At 44.9% G+C, this 23,521-nt stretch overlaps 2 protein-coding genes across 5 annotated transcripts in view; one reads left to right on the forward strand and one right to left on the reverse strand.

The window, feature by feature from the left end:
* Positions 1-3,185: 3,185 nt before the first annotated feature.
* Positions 3,186-22,529, reverse strand: LOC139531633 (queuine tRNA-ribosyltransferase accessory subunit 2-like). Of its 4 annotated transcripts, XR_011666401.1 has the most exons (10): positions 22,464-22,529; positions 21,748-21,952; positions 21,591-21,673; positions 20,222-20,298; positions 18,092-18,301; positions 14,810-15,009; positions 11,386-11,564; positions 5,364-5,475; positions 3,654-5,207; positions 3,186-3,617 (listed from the first exon to the last, which is right to left on the reverse strand). XR_011666401.1 is itself a non-coding variant. In XM_071328262.1 (9 exons), the coding sequence occupies exons 2-9, from the start codon at positions 21,945-21,947 to the stop codon at positions 4,937-4,939; spliced, it is 1,305 nt and encodes a 434-aa protein (XP_071184363.1). In that variant the 5' UTR covers positions 21,948-21,952; positions 22,464-22,529; the 3' UTR covers positions 3,186-4,936. The 4 variants fall into 4 exon arrangements, 3 of the variants coding, with proteins under 3 accessions (XP_071184363.1, XP_071184364.1, XP_071184362.1); XM_071328262.1 differs by having other exon boundaries at positions 3,186-5,207; positions 21,591-21,646; XM_071328263.1 differs by having other exon boundaries at positions 3,186-5,207; positions 11,413-11,564.
* A 571-nt stretch (positions 22,530-23,100) lies between these two features.
* Positions 23,101-23,521, forward strand: part of LOC139531634 (coiled-coil domain-containing protein 191-like) — a 34,608-nt gene continuing 34,187 nt past the window's right edge. Inside the window, exon 1 of the mRNA XM_071328265.1 lies at positions 23,101-23,382. Within this exon, the coding sequence (XP_071184366.1) occupies positions 23,308-23,382 (75 nt within the window). The 5' untranslated portion in view covers positions 23,101-23,307. The remainder of the gene's footprint in view (positions 23,383-23,521) is intronic.

A 23,521-nucleotide genomic window follows, 5' to 3' on the forward strand; every position in this document is an offset into this window, starting at 1 on the left:
TTATCCTTATTAAACACCACCTCGTGTAACTGAACACCCCCACGGCCTTAATCCTTTTTAAACACCACCTCGTGTAACTGAACACCCCCACGGCCTTAATCCTTTTTAAACACCACCTCGTGTAACTGAACACCCCCACGGCCTTAATCCTTTTTAAACACCACCTCGTGTAACTGAACACCCCCACGGCCTTAATCCTTTTTAAACACCACCTCGTGTAACTGAACACCCCCACGGCCTTAATCCTTTTTAAACACCACCTCGTGTAACTAAACCCCCCCACGGCCTTAATCCTTATTAAACACCACCTCGTGTAACTAAACCCCCCCACGGCCTTAATCCTTATTAAACACCACCTCGTGTAATTGAACCCCCCCACGGCCAGTGGGTAGCTGCCATTGATGTCCATAGCAATCTGGCTGGCGTGTGTCCAGGACCGATGTGAGACATCACACAGAAAAGTTGTGGAGAAACTTTAAAAGATCTGCTGAAGTCTGCCGGTGTAATACGTTCAAGCAGGCTGTGGGGCCTACCTGCTGCGTGTGTGCCACTCACGGACCCCTTTCAAATGTAAATTGTAATTTTTTAAATATTTTTTAGACGCTGTTATCCAGAGCAACTTACAGGAGCAATTAGGGTTGTGTGCTTTGTTCAAATACTGCCCGCTGTCAATCACACCACCACAGCAGGGCACACACACTCTCTAAAACCTTTCATAATACCCATGAACACACGCATGCATGCCTACACATTCACACCAGAACTCAAACTCGCACGTGCCTGAATTAATGCTCAATCACTCACACACACGCTCACCTGTCACACACACAAAAACTCAGTCACACGTGCACACACAACACACCAATGCTCTCACAATAATTCCACCCACCTCGCAGTCAATTACAGTCACAATCCTTCAAAAGACTCCGGTATTGCCTCCATCCCAAACTGCCGTGGTGACCGGCTGCCATATGTTGATCTGTTCTCAGCAGGAGCTGACAACTAAAACCTCCAGTTAACCTCAACCAAACCTCTGGGGAACATAACCACTGACAAACACTAGCGCATATGTATGCATGTAGGGAGCGTATCAATGTGTATATATATAATATAAGTGCATTCAGAAAGTATTCAGACCCCATGACTTTTTTCACATTTTTTTTATGTTACAGCCTTATTCTAAAATGTATTAAAATTGTTTTTTCCCCCCCCAATCTACACACAACACCCCATAATGACAAAGAAAAAGCAGTTTAGAAATGTTTGCTCTTTTATAAAAAATAAAAAACTCAAAAACACATTTACGTAATTATCCAGACCCTTTAACTTTGTTGAAGCACCTTTGGCAACGATTACTGCATCGAGTCTTCTTGGGTATGACGCTACAAGCTTGGCACACCTGCATTTGGGGAGTTTCTCCCATTCTTCTCTGCAGATCCTCTCAAGCTCTGTCAGGTTGGATGGGGAGCGTCGCTGCACAGCTATTTTCAGGTCTCTCCAGACATGTTCGATCGAGTTCAAGTCCGTGCTCTGGTTTGGCCACACAAGGACATTCAGAGACTTGTACCGAAGCCACTCTTGCGTTGTCTTGGCTGTGTACTTAGGGTCGTTGTCCTGTTGGACGGTGAACCTTGTGGTGGAATTATTGTAATCAAAAGGAGAGAGACTTAAGATTTCTTCAAAACAATCAAACTTTACTATTTAATTAGTGCAGTAATGGAGGTGGTCGGTAATCACCCCTGGTGGTGATCACAGAACTCAACCAGCTGGTTTAAGCCACAGGATTTTATAGCAAAGTCCATCCTCCAGTCTACATGACACACAACAGATGTAAGGAATGGGTAACAAGGTTAAGATTTGAATGAAAGATACTGTCTGCAGTGAATTAATAGTATCTGCTGTAAAAACATGAGAACTCATTGTGTAGAGACCAGCGTCTGGCCCCCCAACTCCATACTGGAGCCATCTCTCCCTGGTACCGTATAGAACAGAAACATTAACTCATGCTCTGGAATGCGGTATCACCAAAGACATGGTAGATCTTCCAGAGGCCCATCCTCAGAACACACACACAGATGAGCGTTCTAACAACCCCTTATTCTGTTGCATAAAACAAATCTAATTCTATTAGTCACATGCGCCGAATAAAAACAACCATTTGATGCAATAAAAGTATTAGAACATAATCTGATCCTGACTAGTCTCCCAGTCTCTGCTGCTGAAAAACATCCCCAAAGCATGATGCTGCCACCACCATGCTTCACCGTAGGGATGGTGCCAGGTTTCCTCCAAACATGACGCTTGGCATTCAGGCCAAAAAGTTAAATCTTGATTTCATCAGACCAGAGAATCTTGTTTCTCATGGTCTAAGAGTCTTTAGGGGCCTTTCGGCAAACTCCAAGTGGGCTGGCATGTGTCTTTTACTGAGGAGTGGCTTCCGTCTGGCCACTCTACAATAAAGGCCTGATTGGTAGAGTGCTGCAGAGATGGTTGTCCTTCTGGAAGGTTCTCCCATCTTCACAGAGGAACTCTAGAGCTCTGTCAGTGACCATCAGGTTCTTGGTCACCTCCCTGACCAAGACCCTTCTCCCCCGATTTCTCAGTTTGGCCGGGCGGCCAGCTCTAGGACGAGTCTTGGTGGTTCCAAACTTTTTGTTCTGACATGCACTTTCAACTGTAGGATCTTATAGACAGGTGTGTGCCTTTTCAAATCATGTCCAATCAATTGAATTTACCACAGGTGGACTCCAATCAAGTTGTAGAATCATCTCAAGGATGATCAATGGAAACAGGATGCACCTGAGCTCAATTTTAAGTCTCATATCAAAGAGTCTGAATACTTATGTAAATAAGGTATGTTTTTTATTTTTTAATACATTTGCAAAAATGCCTTAACCTGTTTTCGCTTTGTCATTATGGAGTATTGTGTGTAGATTGAGCATTTCTTTTTATTTAATACATTTTAGAATAAGGCTGTAGCGTAACAAAATGTAGAAAAAGTAAAGGGGTCTAAATACTTTCTGAAGGCCCTGTATAATACACCAAATAGTGTATTCCTCATGGATGTTGCCCCGACAACCAATCATTCTCCACGGCTGTATACCAGGGTACAGGATGCATCAGTCACTTTTATACAGTGTGTGTGTGTGTTTGCATACGGAAAATGAATTAATAAAACCATCAGGTTTAAAGCACAATTACATTTATTAGACGTGGGAAAAAACGATCCCAGTTTTCATCAGATACTTGATTGAGTGCGAAAAATATTAATTACAGAAAAAGAGGGAGCTAATTGAAAAATTGATAAATAAAGCAATAGGCAATGATGCTGACAGCATCAGAGGTGTTTATAGAAGGACAACTCCACAGTCACATCGAGACCGATGTATAAAATGTATGTCAAACAAAAAACAATGATTGCAAAGTTAAACTAATGATACAGGTCTGCACAAGGACTACTTTTAACAATTTCCACAGAACATTTTACAAAAAGAAATTTACTTGAAGAACAGTGCAGATGTAAAGTTTGGTAACAGAACGACAGTTTGTGCTGTTTGAGCCGTCATTCTGTTACCAAACTTTGCATCTGCACTGCCCCATTTCCACTGGCCCTTCACCTGGTCCTCCTGCAGCCCTTTCAACTGACCTGCCACCTGGTCCTCCTGCCCCCTTTCCACTGGCCCTCCATACCCCTTCACCTAGTCCTCCTGCCCCCTTTCCACTGGCCTGCCCACCTGGCCCACCTGTCCACTTTCCACTGGCCCTCCACCTGGTCCTCCTGCCCCCTTTCCACTGGCCCTCCACACCCATTTCACCTGGTCCTCTTGCTCCCTCTCTTGTCATATCTTTTTTATTTGTTGAGATGCCGATTTTTTGTTTTTACGGATGACTGCCTGCCCGCTGCAAAGCCAATTTCTCCTTGGAGTCCCCTAAATGCATCCTGACTGCCTGAAAGTAATCACTGATCTCACATGACTGGGTAGGTGAGTGCAATTAAACAGAAACTTTGCCTTCATCTAGCCACCTTTCAAACCCACAGATTCTCCTCAAGGAAGGAGAGAAAAGGTCTCCCAACACTTTCACCTGGATCACTCCCTCCATTCCTCCCACCCTCCTCCCTGCCCCACCCTTACCTCTCCAACACACCTATCCATCCTTCTCCCCAGCCTCCTCCCTGTCCCACCCTTACCTCTCCAACAAACCTATCCGTCCTTCTCCCCAGCCTCCTCCCTGTCCCACCCTTACCTCTCCAACACACCTATCCATCCTTCTCCCCAGCCTCCTCCCTGTCCCACCCTTACCTCTCCAACAAACCTATCCACCCTCCTCCCTGTCCCACCCTTACCTCTCCAACACACCTATCCATCCTTCTCCCCAGCCTCCTCCCTGTCCCACCCTTACCTCTCCAACAAACCTATCCACCTTCTCCCCACCCTCCTCCCTGTCCCACCCTTACCTCTCCAACAAACATATCCACCCTCCTCCCTGTCCCACCCTTACCTCTCCAACAAACATATCCATCCTTCTCCCCACCCTCCTCCCTGTCCCACCCTTACCTCTCCAACAAACCTATCCACCCTCCTCCCTGTCCCACCCTTACCTCTCCAACACACCTATCCATCCTTCTCCCCAGCCTCCTCCCTGTCCCACCCTTACCTCTCCAACAAACCTATCCACCTTCTCCCCACCCTCCTCCCTGTCCCACCCTTACCTCTCCAACAAACATATCCACCCTCCTCCCTGTCCCACCCTTACCTCTCCAACAAACATATCCATCCTTCTCCCCACCCTCCTCCCTGTCCCACCCTTACCTCTCCAACAAACCTATCCGTCCTTCTCCCCACCCTCCTCCCTGTCCCACCCTTACCTCTCCAACACACCTATCCATCCTTCTCCCCACCCTCCTCCCTGTCCCACCCTTACCTCTCCAACAAACCTATCCGTCCTTCTCCCCAGCACCCTCCCCGCTCATCCCCTTGCCTTGTCCTTCTAGTACTCTTTTCTTGAGGTGGTCCAGCTTGTCGCTGGCTAGCGCCCCCCTGATGGCGGTGAAGAAGGCGCAGTAGTGGGCCGTGTTGTGGAGCATGAGCAGTACTCCAGCCAGCAGCTCATTGGTCACCAGCAGGTGGTGTAGGTATGCCCTCTGGTGGTTCCTGCAGCAGTAGCAGCCACACCCCTCCACCAGGGGACTGAAGTCGTCTCTGTACCTGGAGAGCAGAGGGTCACACACACGGACAGACACACACCCAGAGTGACACACACACAGATGAAACAGGAACACACACACATTCCTTAGAATAGAGTGAGAGGGACAGAGGCACACGTGCACACACCAACTGGCACAAACACTAATGGACACAAACCTCTTATCTTTCAGGTTGATCTCAAAAGGAGTCATCTTGGTTTGGTCTTCTTGGGGATTATCAGTTCCATTCTTCTGACCTACAGCAGCTTCGGACTTGTCCAACTCCACAACTGCCAAAATACACACCAATCAAATCAATCCCTTTGGCTACACCCATTCAACTACACCAATCTGATCCATTTACTAAACCCACACATTCCAAAGTCCATAGCAGTCAGATCATGTCCTAAAACCATACATCCTAAACCAATTATGGCCCACTGTGTTGCAATTTCACGATCTTCTCCTTTCCCACAAAGGAATACCAGTATTTGCTGAATTCAAGGCCCCGTCCACCAAAACCCACATTCACCCACAAAAGCATCCCCCCCACACAAGGGAAATTCCTCACCCAACAGCTTCATTAAATTGTTATCAGGCACTTCCATCTAGAGAGCAGCTGAGGTCAACTGAAGGGCAAACAGAATGATCCATTCAGTGTGACAGAGAGAGAGAGCCCGAGTTAAAGGTGAAAACAAGAGTGGAGAAAACAACAGGACGGGGGGGGCAAAGGAGGTGAAAAATGGAGAGGAGAGAGAGCGAGAGACAAGTCAGGTCAGGAGGGAATGATAGTAAAGAGAGGGAAGATGAGTTTGACAGATGGCAGGAGAGAGGGGAAAAAAGGGATGGCGGGATGGAGAATAGAGGGAGTGATCTGAAGAGAAAGGGAGGATAGCGAGAATGAGAGAGAGGGCAAGGATGGCAGGTTGTAAGACGAGGGCCTGTGGTGCCAGAGAAGAGGAAGATTGGGGTGAGGGCTGTGACACCACCTCCCCACAGAGCCCTCTAATTAGCTGAGGGGGGATTTGGATGCTGTCTCCTCATTCGCTGATGGACCCCAGTCCTGTCCTAACTCACCTCCAGTGAACCTCGTTACACTCCCCCGTGCAGAATCGATTAGTGCTATCTGATACTTAAAATCGGTCTGATCCTCAACTTCTGAATCTGTTACTTTGGCCTGATATAAAAACTTTTACAGTTCTCAAAGGGAAAATCCCACGGGAGGCTTCAATCATATTGTGTTTTCTTTTCCTTTATCAGAGATTAACGGCAGGGCGTGATGTAATCAGTTTACTGGGGTAACAGTGACATCGTTCATTGATTTAATTTCACCATCTGACCTGTTGGGTTTGTATCTCCACTCATTTATTTGATTTAACCGAGGGCTAGAAAACGCATACGGCATCTTATCCCCGCAAACACACACACATGTCTCTATCTTGTTCACACACACAGCAAGGGACGCAATTATAAAGAAAGACACTTTCTATCATATTCACACAGTAATTAAAAAACACACACACACACACACAAAAACACTCGCTGGTCTTTGCTGCCATAATTCCCAGTGGTATTGAACTGGAAGCTGGTTGGGAACAAAGTTAGTTGATTAATTCATGATGTTAAGCCAAAGAAGCCTCTCTTCAACAGAGAGATCTGTCTACAGTGGCAGAAGGATCTGAGTGAATTAGAGACTGCTGGACTCTGCTGGACTCCCTGCGGTGAGGGGAAACCCCAACGCCCCATGACTCTTAACTTCATCATCCTCCTCATCCTACTGATTAACATCAATTATCTTCAACAGCGTGATCACAGCCTTCGCCCATGAGAGCCCAGTGTAATGTTTAATCATGTACAGTGCCTTGCAAAAGTATTAATCCTCGTTGTCATTTTTCCTATTTTGTTGCATTATAACCTGTAATTTAAATGGATTATTATTTGGATTTCATGTAATGGACATACACGAAATAGTACAAATTGGTGAAGTGAAATGCAAAAAAATAAAACACGGAAAAGTGGTGTGTGCGTATGTATTCACCCCCTTTGCTATGAAGCCCCTAAATAAGATCTGGTGCAACCAATTACCTTCAGAAGACACATAATTAGTTAAATAAAGTCCACCTGTGTGCAATCTAAGTGTCACATCTCAGAATATATACACCTGTTCTGAAAGGCCCCAGAGTCTGCAACATCACTAAGCAAGGGACACCACCAAGCAAGCGGCACCATGAAGACCAAGGAGCTCTCCAAACAGGTCAGAGACAAAGTTGTGGAGAAGTACAGATCAGGGTTGGGTTACAAAAAAATAACTGAAACTTTGAACATCCCACATAGCGCCATTAAATCCCTTATTAAAAAATGGAAAGACTATAGCACCACAACAAACCTGCCAAGAGAGGGCCGCCCACCATAACTCACCGACCAGGCGAGGAGGGCATTAATCAGAGATGCAACAAAGAGACCAAAGATAACCCTGAAGGAGTTGTAAAGCTCCACTGCGGAGATTGGAGTATCTGTACATAGGACCACTTTAAGCCATACACTCCACAGAGCTGGGCTTTACAGAAGAGTGGCCAGAAAAATGCCATTGCTTAGAGAAAAAAATAAGCAAACACTGAGTGTTCACTGAAAGGCATATGGGAGACTCCCCAAACATATGGAAGAAGGTACTCTGGTCAGATGAGACTAAAATTGAGCTTTTTGGCCATCAAGGAAAACGCTATTTCTGGCGCAAACCCAACACCTCTCATCACCCGAGAACACAATCCTCACGAAGGTGGTGGCAGCATCATGCTGTGGGGATGTTTTTCCATCGGCAGGGACTGGGAAACGGGTCAGAATTGAAAGAATGATGGATGGCGCTGAATACAGGGAAATTCTTGAGGGAAACCTGTTTGTCTTCCAGAGATTTAAGCTGGGACAGAGGTTCACCGTCCAGCAGGACAAGGACCCAAAGCATACTGCTAAAACAACACTTGAGTGGTTTAAGGGGAAACATTTAAATGTCTTGAAATGGCCTAGTCAAATCCCAGACCTCAATCCAATTGAGAACCTGTGTTATGACTTCGATTGCTGTACCTCAGCAGAACCCATCCAACTTGAAGGAGCTGGAGCAGTTTTGCCTTGAAGAAGGGACAAAAGTTCCAGTGGCTAGATGTTCCAAGCTTATAGAGACATATCCCAAGAGACTTTCAGCTGTAATTGCTGCAAAAAAGGTGGCTCTACAAAGTATTGACTTTGGGGGGTAAATAGTTATGCACGCTCAAGTTTAATTATTTTTTTTAATTATTTGTTTGTTTCATAATAAAAAATATTTTGCATCTTCAAAGTGGTAGGCATGTTGTGTAAATCAAATGATACAAACCCCCCTAAAATCTATTTTAATTCCAGGTTGTAAGGCAACAAAATAAGAAAAATGCCAATGGGGGTGAATACTTCGCAAGCCACTGTACATTTTCAAATCAACGCAACGAGCGTACTGGGATTAGTATCAACCCCACATAAATCATCAACTTAACGTCACAGATAATTTTAACAAAACACTGTCTGTCACGTTAGTCACTGACACCATCACACACACGACGAGTCCGACACGGGTTCTGAAAGGTCCGGATAGGTGTAACAATATAATGCTACAGGCTTAGGCAGACCTACAACCAGGCCCAGAGGATGTTTCTCCTTCATGACAACACCTATCCAGTGTTTCAGAGCTGTAACCAGTGTAGCAAAACAAGGTAGTGAAAGGGGCTGAATGGAGCGGGTCCATGGTTCTGACAGTACTGTATCACACCTGTCAGTGTGGAGCGGGTCCATGGTTCTGACAGTACTGCATCACACCGGTCAGTGGTCTATGGTTCTGACAGTACTGCATCACACCTGTCAGTGGTCCATGGTTCTGACAGCACTGTATCACACCTGTCAATGTGGAGCGGGTCCATGGTTCTGACAGTACTGTATCACACCTGTCAGTGTGGAGCGGATCCATGGTTCTGACAGTACTGTATCACACCTGTCAGTGGTCTATGGTTCTGACAGTACTGCATCTCAGCTGTCAGTGGTCCATGGTTCTGACAGTACTGTATCACACCGGTCAGTGGTCTATGGTTCTGACAGTACTGCATCACAGCTGTCAGTGGTCCATGGTTCTGACAGTACTGCATCACACCTGTCAGTGGTCCATGGTTCTGACAGCACTGTATCACACCTGTCAATGTGGAGCGGATCCATGGTTCTGACAGTACTGTATCACATCTGTCAGTGGTCTATGGTTCTGACAGTACTGCATCACAGCTGTCAGTGGTCCATGGTTCTGACAGTACTGCATCACACCGGTCAGTGGTCCATGGTTCTGACAGTACTGCATCACACCTGTCAGTGGTCCATGGTTCTGACAGTACTGTATCACACCTGTCAGTGTGGAGCGGGTCCATGGTTCTGACAGTACTGTATCACACCTGTCAGTGGTCTATGGTTCTGACAGTACTGCATCACACCTGTCAGTGGTCTATGGTTCTGACAGTACTGCATCACAACTGTCAGTGTGGAGCGGGTCCATGGTTCTGACAGTACTGCATCACACCTGTCAGTGGTCCATGGTTCTGACAGTACTGCATCACACCTGTCAGTGGTCCATGGTTCTGACAGTACTATATCACACCTATCAGTGTGGAGCGGGTCCATGGTTCTGACAGCACTGTATCACACCTGTCAGTGTGGAGCGGGTCCATGGTTCTGACAGCACTGTATCACACCTGTCAGTGGTCTATGGTTCTGACAGTACTGCATCACAGCTGTCAGTGGTCTATGGTTCTGATAGTACTGCATCACAGCTGTCAGTGGTCCATGGTTCTGACAGTACTGTATCACACCGGTCAGTGGTCTATGGTTCTGACAGTACTGCATCACACCTGTCAGTGGTCCATGGTTCTGACAGCACTGTATCACACCTGTCAATGTGGAGCGGGTCCATGGTTCTGACAGTACTGTATCACACCTGTCAGTGTGGAGCGGGTCCATGGTCCTGACAGTACTGCATCACACCTGTCAGTGTGGAGCGGGTCCATGGTTCTGACAGTACTGTATCACACCTGTCAGTGGTCCATGGTTCTGACAGTACTGTATCACACCTGTCAGTGGAGCGGGTCCATGGTTCTGACAGTACTGTATCACACCTGTCAGTGTGGAGCGGATCCATGGTTCTGACAGCACTGTATCACACCTGTCAGTGGTCTATGATTCTGACAGTACTGCATCACACCTGTCAGTGGTCTATGGTTCTGACAGTACTGCATCACACCTGTCAGTGGAGCGGGTCCATGGTTCTGACAGTACTGTATCACACCTGTCAGTGTGGAGCGGATCCATGGTTCTGACAGTACTGCATCACACCTGTCAGTGGTCTATGGTTCTGACAGTACTGCATCACACCTGTCAGTGGTCTATGGTTCTGACAGTACTGCATCACACCTGTCAGTGTGGAGCGGGTCCATGGTTCTGACAGTACTGCATCACACCTGTCAGTGGTCTATGGTTCTGACAGTACTGCATCACACCGGTCAGTGGTCTATGGTTCTGACAGTACTGTATCACACCTGTCAGTGGTCCATGGTTCTGATAGTACTGCATCACACCTGTCAGTGGTCCATGGTTCTGACAGTACTGCATCACAGCTGTCAGTGTGGAGCGGGTCCATGGTTCTGACAGTACTGTATCACACCTGTCAGTGGTCTATGGTTCTGACAGTACTGCATCACAGCTGTCAGTGGTCCATGGTTCTGACAGTACTGCATCACACCGGTCAGTGGTCCATGGTTCTGACAGCACTGTATCACACCTGTCAGTGTGGAGCAGGTCCATGGTTCTGACAGTACTGTATCACACCTGTCAATGTGGAGCGGGTCCATGGTTCTGACAGTACTGCATCACACCTGTCAGTGGTCCATGGTTCTGACAGTACTGCATCACACCGGTCAGTGGTCTATGGTTCTGACAGTACTGCATCACAGCTGTCAGTGGTCTATGGTTCTGACAGTACTGCATCACAGCTGTCAATGTGTTCTCAAAACATCACAAGTAGCCAGCAGAATGAAAATAATTGAATTGGGTGGCATCTGATGCACCCCCATTTGTTTAAGTCATTCAAGTAGCTGGCCACATAAGGGTTAGTAGTCAGCTATTTGGCGCTTATGGAACACACAGACCTGTTGGGGGTGCCTGTACACCTGTACCTGCTGCCTCTGGGTCAGTGGTGATGTTGAAAGGGAAGGTGAGAGCACAGCCTCGCTCTGTCACCTGGAAGGGGAAGAAGCTCTCAAACAGGTCCACTCCCACCTCCACGCACGCCAGCACCTCGTCTGGCCGCCCCACACCCTGCAGCAGCCTGACAGACAGAAAGAGAAAGGCAGGCGGGCAAACAGACAGAAACGTATTACACTGTTGATCAATGATTGAATTATCAGACAAACTGAAAGAAACTCTTACCCATCTCTCTTATCTATCAGTGTTATCCCTGAAGCACTACAGATGCAGCATCTCTCCCTCTCACACACACCAAAATCAATACAAACACTGAACATCCATACACAGAACACATGCATGCTCATAGCAGACAGAAAAAAACAGATTGCATCCCCCCATCCTCCTGAAACCCATTCCCCACTAAACCACCTCAGTCTCAAAATAACTCACTTTTCACCCTCACTACTCCACTGCCTCGAGTTTCCAGGGTCAAACTAATTTACCATCCCATAATGGTGGCCAGAGGGAGGGAGTGGATATCCCAGCACCACCACAACCCAGGGGCAGGCTGACCCAGCACAGGCCCGATGGAGCCTCTTTTCATTAAGGAAACGTAGTACGGCCCAAAGGGAGCGTCTGGGGGTCTCTGATACGACCTGCAGCACCACTGTCTCTCTCCACTACTCCTTCTCCACCCCAGAGCCCCAGTCGGCTCCCTCACCTCCAGGGCAAGGAGGAATAGGACAGAGGTCTCCCCAGCACCGGGGCACTGGGAAGCAGGCTCAGTTCAGTGGGGAGTCTACTCTCTAGCCAGACCAGTATTCCCAGTGTGGCTGGAAGAAGAGTGGGAACGGGGTTGCCATGGCTCCCAGAAGGGATGGCAGGGGTTGCCATGGTTTCCTGGAGATTCTGAGTGAGCATTATGAGCGCAGTGTGATGGAAGGATAGAGGGAGGGGTGTCCGTGTTCCTCTTAGTCTCCCACTGTAAGAGTAACAGCAGTCCACTAGGGGGTTTTAGGGTTGAGTGTGTGCGGGGTAGGATTTAATAATAGTGTATAATATGTGGGGTGGGGTGGGGGTCGCCGTGTTTTCACCAGGGGTTGGAACTGAAATTATTTTTCAAAACTTTTAGTTCTTTAAGTTCCGTTCCACTCTGCAAAATAAAGTCCAGAACCAGTATCGGTTATATCGTTGCTTTGTTTGTTTCTGTAAAATTTTTTTTTACATTAGCTCGACCTTAAATTACTTCACCAATCAGTGCGGACAGAGCAGCTTGCTATAAGCGGGCAAGTTATAGTTTTTTTTAGTCTAGGCAGCCGATGCATGGGCGCTATCGGCTGCCTAGGCTATAGTTGTTTACACGCACTATGGACAGACAAGTATAGGGCGCGAGATACGACTGAAATTTTGAGGGTGGGGAGAGGGCGAGAGAGGGTGGAGGAGGGCATTGTTATGACATGCATTATCTGAACTAGGCCCACAGAATTATACCTAGGAAGGAGCGGCTTCTATGAAAGAACTTTGAATGTCTTTACACTGCAGAGACTTGGCTTAGTGTTGGGACAGGCTAGCTAACAAGCTTGTGTGTGCAGAGCGGCACAATAATTAAAAACACGTCTTACCTTTTCGTAGTTAATAAATCCAATGTGAAACGTGATAACTATAACATCCGTAACTAGCATGGAAAAAGTTCATCCATTCTTCTCTAATTAAAAATGTCTCCCTAATTTCGGAATCACACTTGTAACGTGAGTAGGCTACCTTGGCCTAAGCTTCGGCGGGGGAGGGGCAGGTAGCCTAAACACGCACTGCACAATATAGATGACTTTTCTTCCTGGTTCTGATTCTGTTACTCTAAAAATGTATTTATTTTTCGGTTCCGTTCCCTGAACCGTTTCCAACCCCTGGTTTTCACAGGTGTCACATGATCACTCAATTATAGCCACTAATTGGTCAGTCAGTCCTCACCCCTCACCTGGTCCCTGCTGTACATTCTAAAATCAGTCTGAGTGGCGAGAGAGAAGAGCCAGACTGCAGACGAGAGACAAAGAGGAGTAGAGAGAGGGAATAGACAGACTGGAACAGAGGAGAGAAGAGACTGAGAGGAGTGGAGAGGGAGATAATTAAAAAGTGTTAAAGGAGATATGGATTGTTTTTGAAGAGCATCCTGCTTTGGGGGGTGGAGTGAGGGAAGGAGAAACACAAATAATTGGTGCTGTAAGGTGAGGAGGAGTGAGTCAGGGAAGGAGAGAGAGTGGGATGAAGGTGCATTCATATTTAGGGTTTATGGGAGTGTAGGTGTAGACAGGGTGAGTAAGAAGGGGAAAAGCTGGCAACTGGAGCTGGTGTGGAGGGGCACTTAAACCTGATTTTAGGCTAGACTTCGCTAGCTAGAGCGTATGAAGCGTTAATGGGAAGGGTTGCCAACTCTGTAGCTTTGATATATGTCATTGTGACATTTCAGACTCCTGCCAGCAACTTTTCTTCCCTCTGAAAGCGATTAGCAACATATTCAGATACTTTTTTAAAGGCAGCCTCAGTTTTTCCTCAGAGATGTTGATAGATTTACCAACTAACTTTTACTGCCGTGAAGCAGCCGAGAGGGAGAGAGAGAGTGGGAGAGAGCAGCTGCCTGAGGCAGAGCTGCAGCACACACACACAATGTGCTGACAAAGAGCACATCGTTCTGTTTTGACAGTTTAGTCATAATAGACAAAACATAGTGGGATATGTCATTCCTGCCAATGCCCCCTACAGAGGGAGCTGTTATGTCACAAGCTTATAGACCCCTTTCCAGTACACGACACACTGATGTCACGCACAGATGCGAGCAACTCTTGGCTGCAGTGAGGGAGCCATCGCCATCTGCGCCCATTCAACAGATTTACGTTTGTATTACTTCTAAACAAAATAACTTTTTGGGGTTCTCACACGATTAAAATGTTTTGATTATTGCTTGAACATTAGCTAAGATTATATTTGGTTGTTATCTTTGCAAAATAACTATTTTGGATGCAGCATTTGTTAGCTAGAATGCTAACGCTCATTGACATTGGCTGTAACAAAAGCTAGCAAATGGGTTTTTAAGTATAATTCAGTTGATTTGCGATGATGACGCAAACATTATATTAAACAGGACATTCATGCAAGCTTTAAAATCCAATTATAATCCAAAAGTAGTCATAAGTCATACAGTCATAAGCAAATAAATATGAACTATTAAGAACTCCCATGTGTTCTGCCACCAACTTCTGCGCATTGCCCTTGTGAAACAATATTTTCTAACACAGAAAGGGGTCTGTGATGCATCCATGTAGTGCCTATGAAGAGTTTTTGTATGCTATATAGCTTTTATAAGACGAACTTAAGGGTGGACCACACACACACCTGGGTTTGTCCTCAGGCAGCTCCTTGATGACGGCAGTGATGAGCTGGGTCCGGAGGTGTGTCTCCATGGCTGCAGTATGGAGCCCGTCCAGACAGAATCCTCCTACTGGCCGCTTGGCCGTCTCCCTGGCCGACCGCACCCTCTCCTCCAGCACATCTCCTCCCTCCACCACCCCCAACACCTCCACCCCACTCAGCTCCTGGAGACCACAGAGAAAGACAGGGTTCATACACATTTTGACAGATGGAATTGTATGACTTCTCCATGACTTTTAACCAGATTTCCATGACCAACAATTGGCGATTTCCATGACCAACAACTCTCTATGTACAGAAGGTCTAAAATAGTAAGCGTAATGTGGTATCAACACTGGGAGGCTGCTCTCTGATTCCATGTACCATCTCCTGTCTCTGAGCAAGGCACCTCCCACAAAGTAGAATACCTGTTAGGCAACTGTATAAAACATGTGGTCAACCCTCAGACTGGAGAGCTACTGGGTGTGCAGGCTTCTGATCAAGCCCTGCTCAAACACGTCAGTTTATCAGGGTCGGTTGAGCAGCTTACTTCTAAAATGTAGTTTGCTAGAGGAGGACAAGAATAAAAGCCTGTACACCCATTGGCTCTCCTGGAGGATGGTTGACCACCCTTGATGTAAAACATTGCAACCAAATACATTTTATGCCTTTTTTAAGTAAGTCACTCATTCAATATATTATAGATAAAGAATCCACACATTTTCTTCAGTCCTATTTAGCTACCTTAGAAGTGTTTACTTTGCAGGCTGACTAGCATCTATTGAGTTACAATGCCTCAAACTGGATGCCCAAATCAACTGGAGGTATCTACAAAATAAAATCGACATAATTCAAAATAAAATGGTACATCTCACAAATTTTCCAAAAATGAAATGTTCCCGATTCAAATTATTCTGATTCACATGATTCAATTCAACGTGATTCAACCGAACCCCAACTAATAAAATGGCAAAGTGAATTGTTCGTTTCATAAAAAAATTATTGTTGAAATGAATCAAATAATTAGTTCAAAAAAGTAAATCAACTTTGCATTTAGTTTTATTTAACTAGGCAAGTCAGTAAAACAAATAATTATATATATTTTTTTTTACAATGATGGCCTACCAAAAGCCTTCCTGTGGGGCTGGGGGGTTAAAAATAAAATAAAAATATTGGACAAAACACACACGACGGTATGCCCTTATTCACAAGTGTCAGTGGTTTTTTTGGGACATTGACATGACAAACATGTATAGCTTAACGGTTAACTAGCGGGTACAAAATACAGTTGAAGTCGGAAGTTTACATACACCTTAGCCAAATACATTTAAACTCAGTTTTTCACAATTCCTGACATTTAATCCTAGTAAAAAATCCCTGTTTTAGGTCAGTTAGGATCACCACTTTGTTTTAAGAATGTGAAAATGTCAGAATAATAGTAGAGAGAATTATTTATTTCAGCTTTTATTTCTTTCATCACATTCCCAGTGGGTCAGAAGTTTACATACACTCAATTAGTATTTGGTAGCATTGCCTTTAAATTGTTTAACTTGGGTCAAACGTTTTGGGTAGCCTTCTACAAGCTTCCCACAATAAGTTGGGTGAATTTTGGTCCATTCCTCCTGACAGAGCTGGTGTAACCGAGTCGGGTTTGTAGGACTCCTTGCTCGCACACGCCTTTTCAGTTCTGCCCACACATTTTCTATAGGATTGAGGTCAGGGCTTTGTGATGTCCACTCCAATACCTTGACTGTGTTGTCCTCAAGCATTTTGACACAACTTTGGAAGTATGCTTGGGGTCATTGTCCATTTGGAAGACCCATTTGCAACCAAGCTTTAACTTCCTGACTGAAGTCTTGAGATGTTGCTTCAATATATCCACATCATTTTCCTGCCTCATGATGCCATCTATTTTGTGAAGTGCACCAGTACCTCCTGCAGCAAAGCACCCCCACAACATGGTGCTGCCACCCCTGTGCTTCACGGTTGGGATGGTGTTCTTCGGCTTGCAAGCCTCCCCCTTTTTCCTCCAAACATAACGATGGTCATTATTGTCAAACAGTTCTATTTTTGTTTCATCAGACCAGAGGACATTTCTCCAAAAACTACAATCTTTGTCCCATGTGCAGTTGCAAACCGTGTCTGGGTTTTTTATGGCGGTTTTGGAGCAGTGGCTTCTTCCTTGCTGAGCGGCCTTTCAGGTTATGTCGATATAGGACTCGTTTTACTGTGAATATAGATACTTTTGTACCCGTTTCCTCCAGCATCTTCACAAGGTCCTTTGCTGTTGTTCTGGGATTGATTTGCACTTTTCGCACCAAAGTACATTCATCTCTAAGAGACAGAACCCGTCTCCTTCCTGAGCGGTATAACGGCTGTGTGGTCCCATGGTGTTTATACTTGCGTACTATTGTTTGTACAGGTGAACGTGGTACCTTCAAGCGTTTGGAAATTGTTCCCAAGGATGAACCAGACTTATGGAGGTCCACAATTCTTTTCCTGAGGTCTTGGCTGATTTCTTTTGATTTTAATTTTCTGGAATTTTCCAAGCTGTTTAAAGGCACAGTCAACTTAGTGTGTGTAAACTTCTGACCCACTGGAATTGTGATACAGTGAATTATAAGTGAAATAATCTGTCTGTAAACAATTGTTGGAAAAATTACTTGTGTCGTGCACAAAGTAGATAACCTAACCTACTTGCCAAAACTAGTTTGTTAACAAGAAATTTGTGGAGTGGTTGAAAAACAAGTTTTAATGACTCCAACCTAAGTGTATGTAAACTTCCAACTGTATGTTTTGAATTGTCTACCTACCTAGTTAGTCTGTGCTCTATCACATTTTATAGGCCTGCTACCTGCTGCTGCTGAATTGTCCGACTGTCTCTCTCTCCTTGAGCAAGAGCCCACTCGTCTCACACAAACAGACACACTTTGTCATTTCGAACCTGGCTGATATGTTTATTTGACTGTTAAAATATATAACTGTGAATAAATAAATTACATTAAACAGAAATGTAATTAATTCTATGACTTTTCCTAAACTTTTTCAGATTTTATATTAAAATTCCATGACTTTTCCAGGATTTTCATGACCGTAAACACACTGGAAAGGGTGAGAGAGAGACAGAGATATTTTGACAGTAAAAGTAGCCCGTGTCTGTACAGTATACTTATAAATGTAAGTGAAGCTTTTAATTGAATTCCTCTAATACTGGGAGCATCATCATGGCCTTGTGTGAGGCTCCAGCAGCATCAGTCCCAGACAGACCTGTGTTTTGTGGTGGAGCAGCAGACACTCATCCAGGTGGGCCAGGGTGCGGTCCACTGACTTGCGGACCCTCTTGCGAGAAGTGTTGATCTGCCAAGTCTCTCCGTCTGCCATGCTCTGGTACAGGTCTGGCTGGACAGCCTTCTGAAGAGCCATGAACTTCGCAACCGTCAGCTCGATACGACCGCCACTACCCCACACAGACACCGTCTGGAACAAACACAGACAGTGTTAGCGCAGATAGAATAACGAGCCAGATAATTCACCGGATGTAATTCATCCTCTTGGCGTTTCCTCTCAGTAGCAAATATGGTGATGAAAGGAAGCACAGTGGCCGGCAGTGGGAGAAGATGGAATGAGAAGGGTTTTGGCCGACATTCTGCACATTTTCTCACCGATAAAACATTTGATCTTAATACAGTTTTCTGTTCCCAAAACTATCTTGATATACAGTGCTTTTGGAAAGTATTCAGACACCTTGACCTTTTCCACATTTTGTTACATTACAGCCTTATTTTAAAATGGATTTTGAAAATGTATTACAAATTAATAACACCTTATTTACATAAGTAATCAGACCCTTTGCTATGAGACTCGAAATTGAGCTCAGGTGCATCCTGTTTCCATTGATCATCCTTGAGATGTATCTACAACTTGATTGGAGTCCACCTGTGGTAAATTCAATTGATTGGACATGATTTAGAAAGGCACTCACCTGTCGATATAAGGTCCCACAGTTGATAGTGCATGTCAGAGCAAAAACCAAGCCATGAGATGGAAGGAATTTTCCGTAGAGCTCCGAGACAGGATTGTGTCGAGGCACAGTTCTGGGGAAGGGTACCAAAAACATTTCTGCAGCATTGAAGGTACCCAAGAACACACCGGCCTCCCTCATTCTTAAATGGAATAAGTTTGGAACCACCAGACTCTTCCAAGAGCTGGCCGCCCGGCCAAACTGAGCAATCGGGGGAGAAGGGCATTGGTCAGGGAGGTGACCAAGAACCCAATGGTCACTCTGACAGAGCTCCAGAGTTCCTGTATGGAGATGGAAGAACCTTCCAGAAGGATAACCATCTCTGCAGCACTCCACCAATCAGGCCTTTATGGTAGAGTGGCCAGACAGAAGCCACTCCTCAGTAAAAGGCCCACTTGGAGTTTGCCAAAAGGCACCTAAAGGAGTCTTATACCATGAGAAACAAGATTCTCTGGTCTGATGAAACCAAGTTTGAACTCTTTGGCCTGAATGCCAAGCGTCACATCTGGAGGAAACCAGACACCATCCCTACAGTGAAGCAGCATCATGCAGTGGGGATGTTTTTCAGTGGCAGGGACTGGGAGACTAGTCAGGATCGAGGCAAAGATGAACGGAGCAAAGTACAGAGAGATCCTTGATGAAAACCTGCTCTAGAGCGCACAGGACCTCAGACTTGGGTGACGGTTCACCTTCCAACAGGACAACGACTGTAAGCACACAGAAAAGACAACGCAGGAGTGGCTTCGGGATAAGTCTCTGAATGTCCTTGTGTGGCCCAGCCAGAGCCCGGACTTGAACCGGATCAAACATGTCTGGAGAGACCTGAAAATAGCTGTGTAATGACTCTCCCCATCCAACCGGACAGAGCTTGAGAAGATCTGCAGAAGAATGGGAGAAACTACACAAATACAGGTGTGCCAAGCTTGTAGCGTCACACCCAAGAAGACTTGAGGCTGTAATCGCTGCCAAAGGTGCTTCAACAAAGTACTGAGTAAAGGGTCTCAATACTTACGTAAATTACATTTTTCCTGTTAATTATATATTTTTTTAAATAAATTTGCAAACATTTAAAAAATCAAAGTTATTGCTTTGTCATTGTGGGGTAGATTTATGAGAAACAAAATGTAATACATTTTAAAATATGGCTGTAATGTAACAATGTGGAAAAAGTTAAGGGGTCTGAATACTTTCCAAATGCACTGTAGTTATAACAATCTATGTTGTTAGTGTCAACTCTGACACATACAACTACACACACACAATCACACACAATCACACTTAACTCCCAGAAATGTAAAGCATTTAGACAGACACCAATGCTTAGTCTAAAATATCATTTTTGCTGGATAAGTAGAACCTCAAACATGACCTCTGACCTTGTTGGTGATGTGACCTGGGGGGCATGAGGTAGCAGGGTCGTGGAGGGAGCAGTACAACACTGTGTCATGAAGACCTGTGAAAGGTAAACCGCAGTATTAAAGCATGCATAACACTTCATTCATCCTACTGCAGAACACACAGCACAGCCGGTCCAGTAGCATGAGTAAAAGACGCATCGACTAATAGTCTACACAGCAGCAGGAGGCAGATACATAGATTTGTTGGTAATGTCAGATAGTTAGTTCATTCTGTTAAGTACACACTGGAAGCCATGCAAGAGAGGAGGCGTGGCCTTATCAGAGGCCAGCTGTGAGAGAAGATCAGAAGGTGACAAAACCAGAACCTAAACAAAAGCAATAAGCACTGGCAGGCGGTGGCACGCTCACTTTTAATTACCCAATCAGGTTGCTCCCTCCCTGCCCGCCTCAAGACACAATGTAATAATTTCCTGCGTGTGAACAAGTGCTGGGACGCTCATTATATTTTCTCATTTCAACTTGGCTTGCCCAGGGGCAGGAAACAGCTCAGTGGTGCCACACTACAGCCAGCCATCTCTGTTAAAGAGTCATGACTTTTGACTTTCCTACATGAGGGCTGTTTCAAAGCTATTCGGGACTTATGAAGCATACATTCGGAGCTCTAAGAAAGGGCTAAGGCCGATTGTGCTTTTCAACAATGCACTTCTGCCTCTTCCATTCAAATATTCAGCAACGAAGTGATGTACTTTTCTCTTTATGTCCAACTGCTTTCTAGTTAAGCTGAGACAAAATGCATAGAAAGTTCTGTACATGTGTTCATGTTAAAAACTAAAGACACTTTCACTTACTTTCATTAATGTGTGGTCACTCAGTAGAGCATGTCTAATTGGATATGCTCTAAGCATATGAATGCATGACATGTTCGACTTTCCTACTGCAACGGCGCAGTCAGTGTAGAGCGGACAGTAGATGTAGTGAGGGGGTGGGTATAATTTGTGGAACGTTCAAACAGGAATTTGTTACAAAAACTTCTTAAATTACAAGGTTGCCAACAAACAACGCATACAAAGTTGTATAGCGGCAGAATAAGATACCGGGTAGGGCGTGGGCTATTTCATTAAGTTTTTCACTCACCTTGTTTATTCCGAAAAATGTCTGTCCTCACTCTGGTAGCCTATGGACAAACACTAAGAATAAGCTACGTGGTGAATTGATGCATATTCGGCAGCTAGTTAGCTAGGTGAATTGAGCATGCTACTTTGTATGCGTTGTTTGTTGGCAACCTTGTACTTTACCAAGTTTTTGGAACAGATTCCTGTTGCAACGTTCCACAAATTATATTCACCCGTAGTGAGGCATAATATCAACAAGAATAGTCAGTGCCAACCTGCAAACTTCCTGACTCCCTCCTTGAACTCCTCCAATACTTCCTGGTGTTCCGCTCTAAAGGAAGTACACACAAAGCAAGTACTTGAAATACTATTTTGATGTGTGTGTGTTAGAGAGAGACAGGGAAAGAGTGTGCTAATGGAAGAGGCTCTCACAGTGTGTTCAGGGTGAGCTGTGTGACAGAGGGCAGGTTGTTCAGTGTGTGCAAAGTGTCCTGGGTGAGGTGTGGCACGGTGCCGCAGCGGGTGTACAGCAGGCACCCCGGCACCTCTAGGGAGTGCTGTCCTGCCCTGCCCAGTCCCGTCAACACACCTAGCCGACAGCCCTGCACCACCAGGGACAGCTCCAACTTCATCCTGCCTGTCAGACAGGAGCAAAACAAGGGGGATGATGACAGATGATGAAAGAGAGTGGGCTTGTTTGACATCGACTGACTGATCTACTACTCATTATTATTTGTAGATCAGTCAGTCAAAATATACCCACAATGCATCACAGATTTGATGCCCTCTAACACGCAAGTGTGAAAGATGGAGTATTGACATTTGTGGTGCAAGTAGAAAGGCATATTATAAGCATATAATAGAACATAATAGAAACGGATGATGCCAGTAATTAACAGATGTTTACGGTTTAAATGTTTGTCCATACATACTATGGCCAAAATGGGAAAACAACTGGCTAACTTGACGATGTTGTTAGCAATCGCTATCACTACTGTAGCTAAATTCAGTGGCGTTTTTAATATTCCAGCATAATAAATGTTTACATTTGTCTGATTTTCGAAAACCTAGACAAAGCTCAACAGGATAAATTAACGTGTTGATATTTTCAAAACATAGTAATTGAACATTAAGCATCTTTCGCTTACCAGGAACCAAAGCACGTGAAAACTACACGTCGCGGAGTTATGAACGGCGCACGCACTCCAGTCACTTCCATTATACGTCATCATTTTCGGAGCTTGCAGAGAGAGGGTCGTCACTATTTAACAAATCCCCATTCATAATTATGGTTGAAGCTCGCCTATTTGTACAATTTATCTTATTAAAATCTGTTGCTGCCCCTAACCGTATGCCTAAACCTAACCTTAAATTAAGACTAAAAAGCACATCTTAGTTTACATAAATGTGTATGATGTTTTGACTTTGTGGCTGTGGTAACTAGTGACAATTTGCAGAGCTCTCATTACAAAACCTAATTTGCTGTTGAATAAACAGTGTGTGCATACATTATAACATCTGCAAACCCTTTCTGTGGGACTATGATAATGCTGTGTGGACTTTTGCAAATTCAATCAAGGTTGATTTGGGGTCTATTTTTACAACACAGTCAAACGTTCAACATTTGGGGAGGGATCCAAAGTTACTATAGTTACCAAAGGGACGCTTCTGTTGACAAAAGGTTGGATTGGGACTTGTAGTTTACTAATGCCACTGTCAAGCAAACAGTGCGTTTGAGAAACGTGGCTATTGACTACATTACCAAGACATCTCGTTCTATTTTCAGCGCACTAGCAAACAGCAGAACAGCATGGAGCTAGCTACATCACTTTTGGATACCTATTTCAGTGCAAATTTAGACTTCTAACTAAGTATTTTTTTTGCTGTAAGCGTAGCTAGTGCTATGAGTAGTTAATATAAATGATGCAGCAAGTAAAATTGTATTCCTCTGTATTAATTAGGTAATAAGTGGCAGCTAATTTGGCGTCAGAAATGGCATACCCACATAACCCTGATATTTTTCGCTGGAAAAGAGTTACTAAGACTAAAAAATCCACTGCAGATAAGGTACGGTGTTATTGTCAATATACTGTATGTGTGCACTGTGTGTGTGTCTGGGTGAGTGAGAGAGAAGTTTACAGTTTAATTTGCTACTTTTGACAGGTATGAGGTAAAGAAGTAAAATATTGTTGAGTGTCAACTAAAC

This window comes from Salvelinus alpinus, chromosome 10, assembly GCF_045679555.1.
Source record: "Salvelinus alpinus chromosome 10, SLU_Salpinus.1, whole genome shotgun sequence".
Lineage (NCBI taxonomy): Eukaryota > Metazoa > Chordata > Actinopteri > Salmoniformes > Salmonidae > Salvelinus > Salvelinus alpinus.

Coding starts and splice junctions, on each gene's coding strand:
- LOC139531633 (XM_071328261.1), bottom strand. CDS start 21,947: ATGAAGTTGGAGCTGTCCCTGGTGGTGCAGGGCTGTCGGCTAGGTGTG. Junction 21,674..21,747: donor CAGCTCACCCTGAACACACT/GTGAGAGCCTCT, acceptor TAGTATTTCAAG/TACTTGCTTTGTGTGTACTT. Junction 5,476..11,385: donor TGTACAGGCACCCCCAACAG/GTCTGTGTGTTC, acceptor GTATTTTGGCAG/TTGTGGAGTTGGACAAGTCC.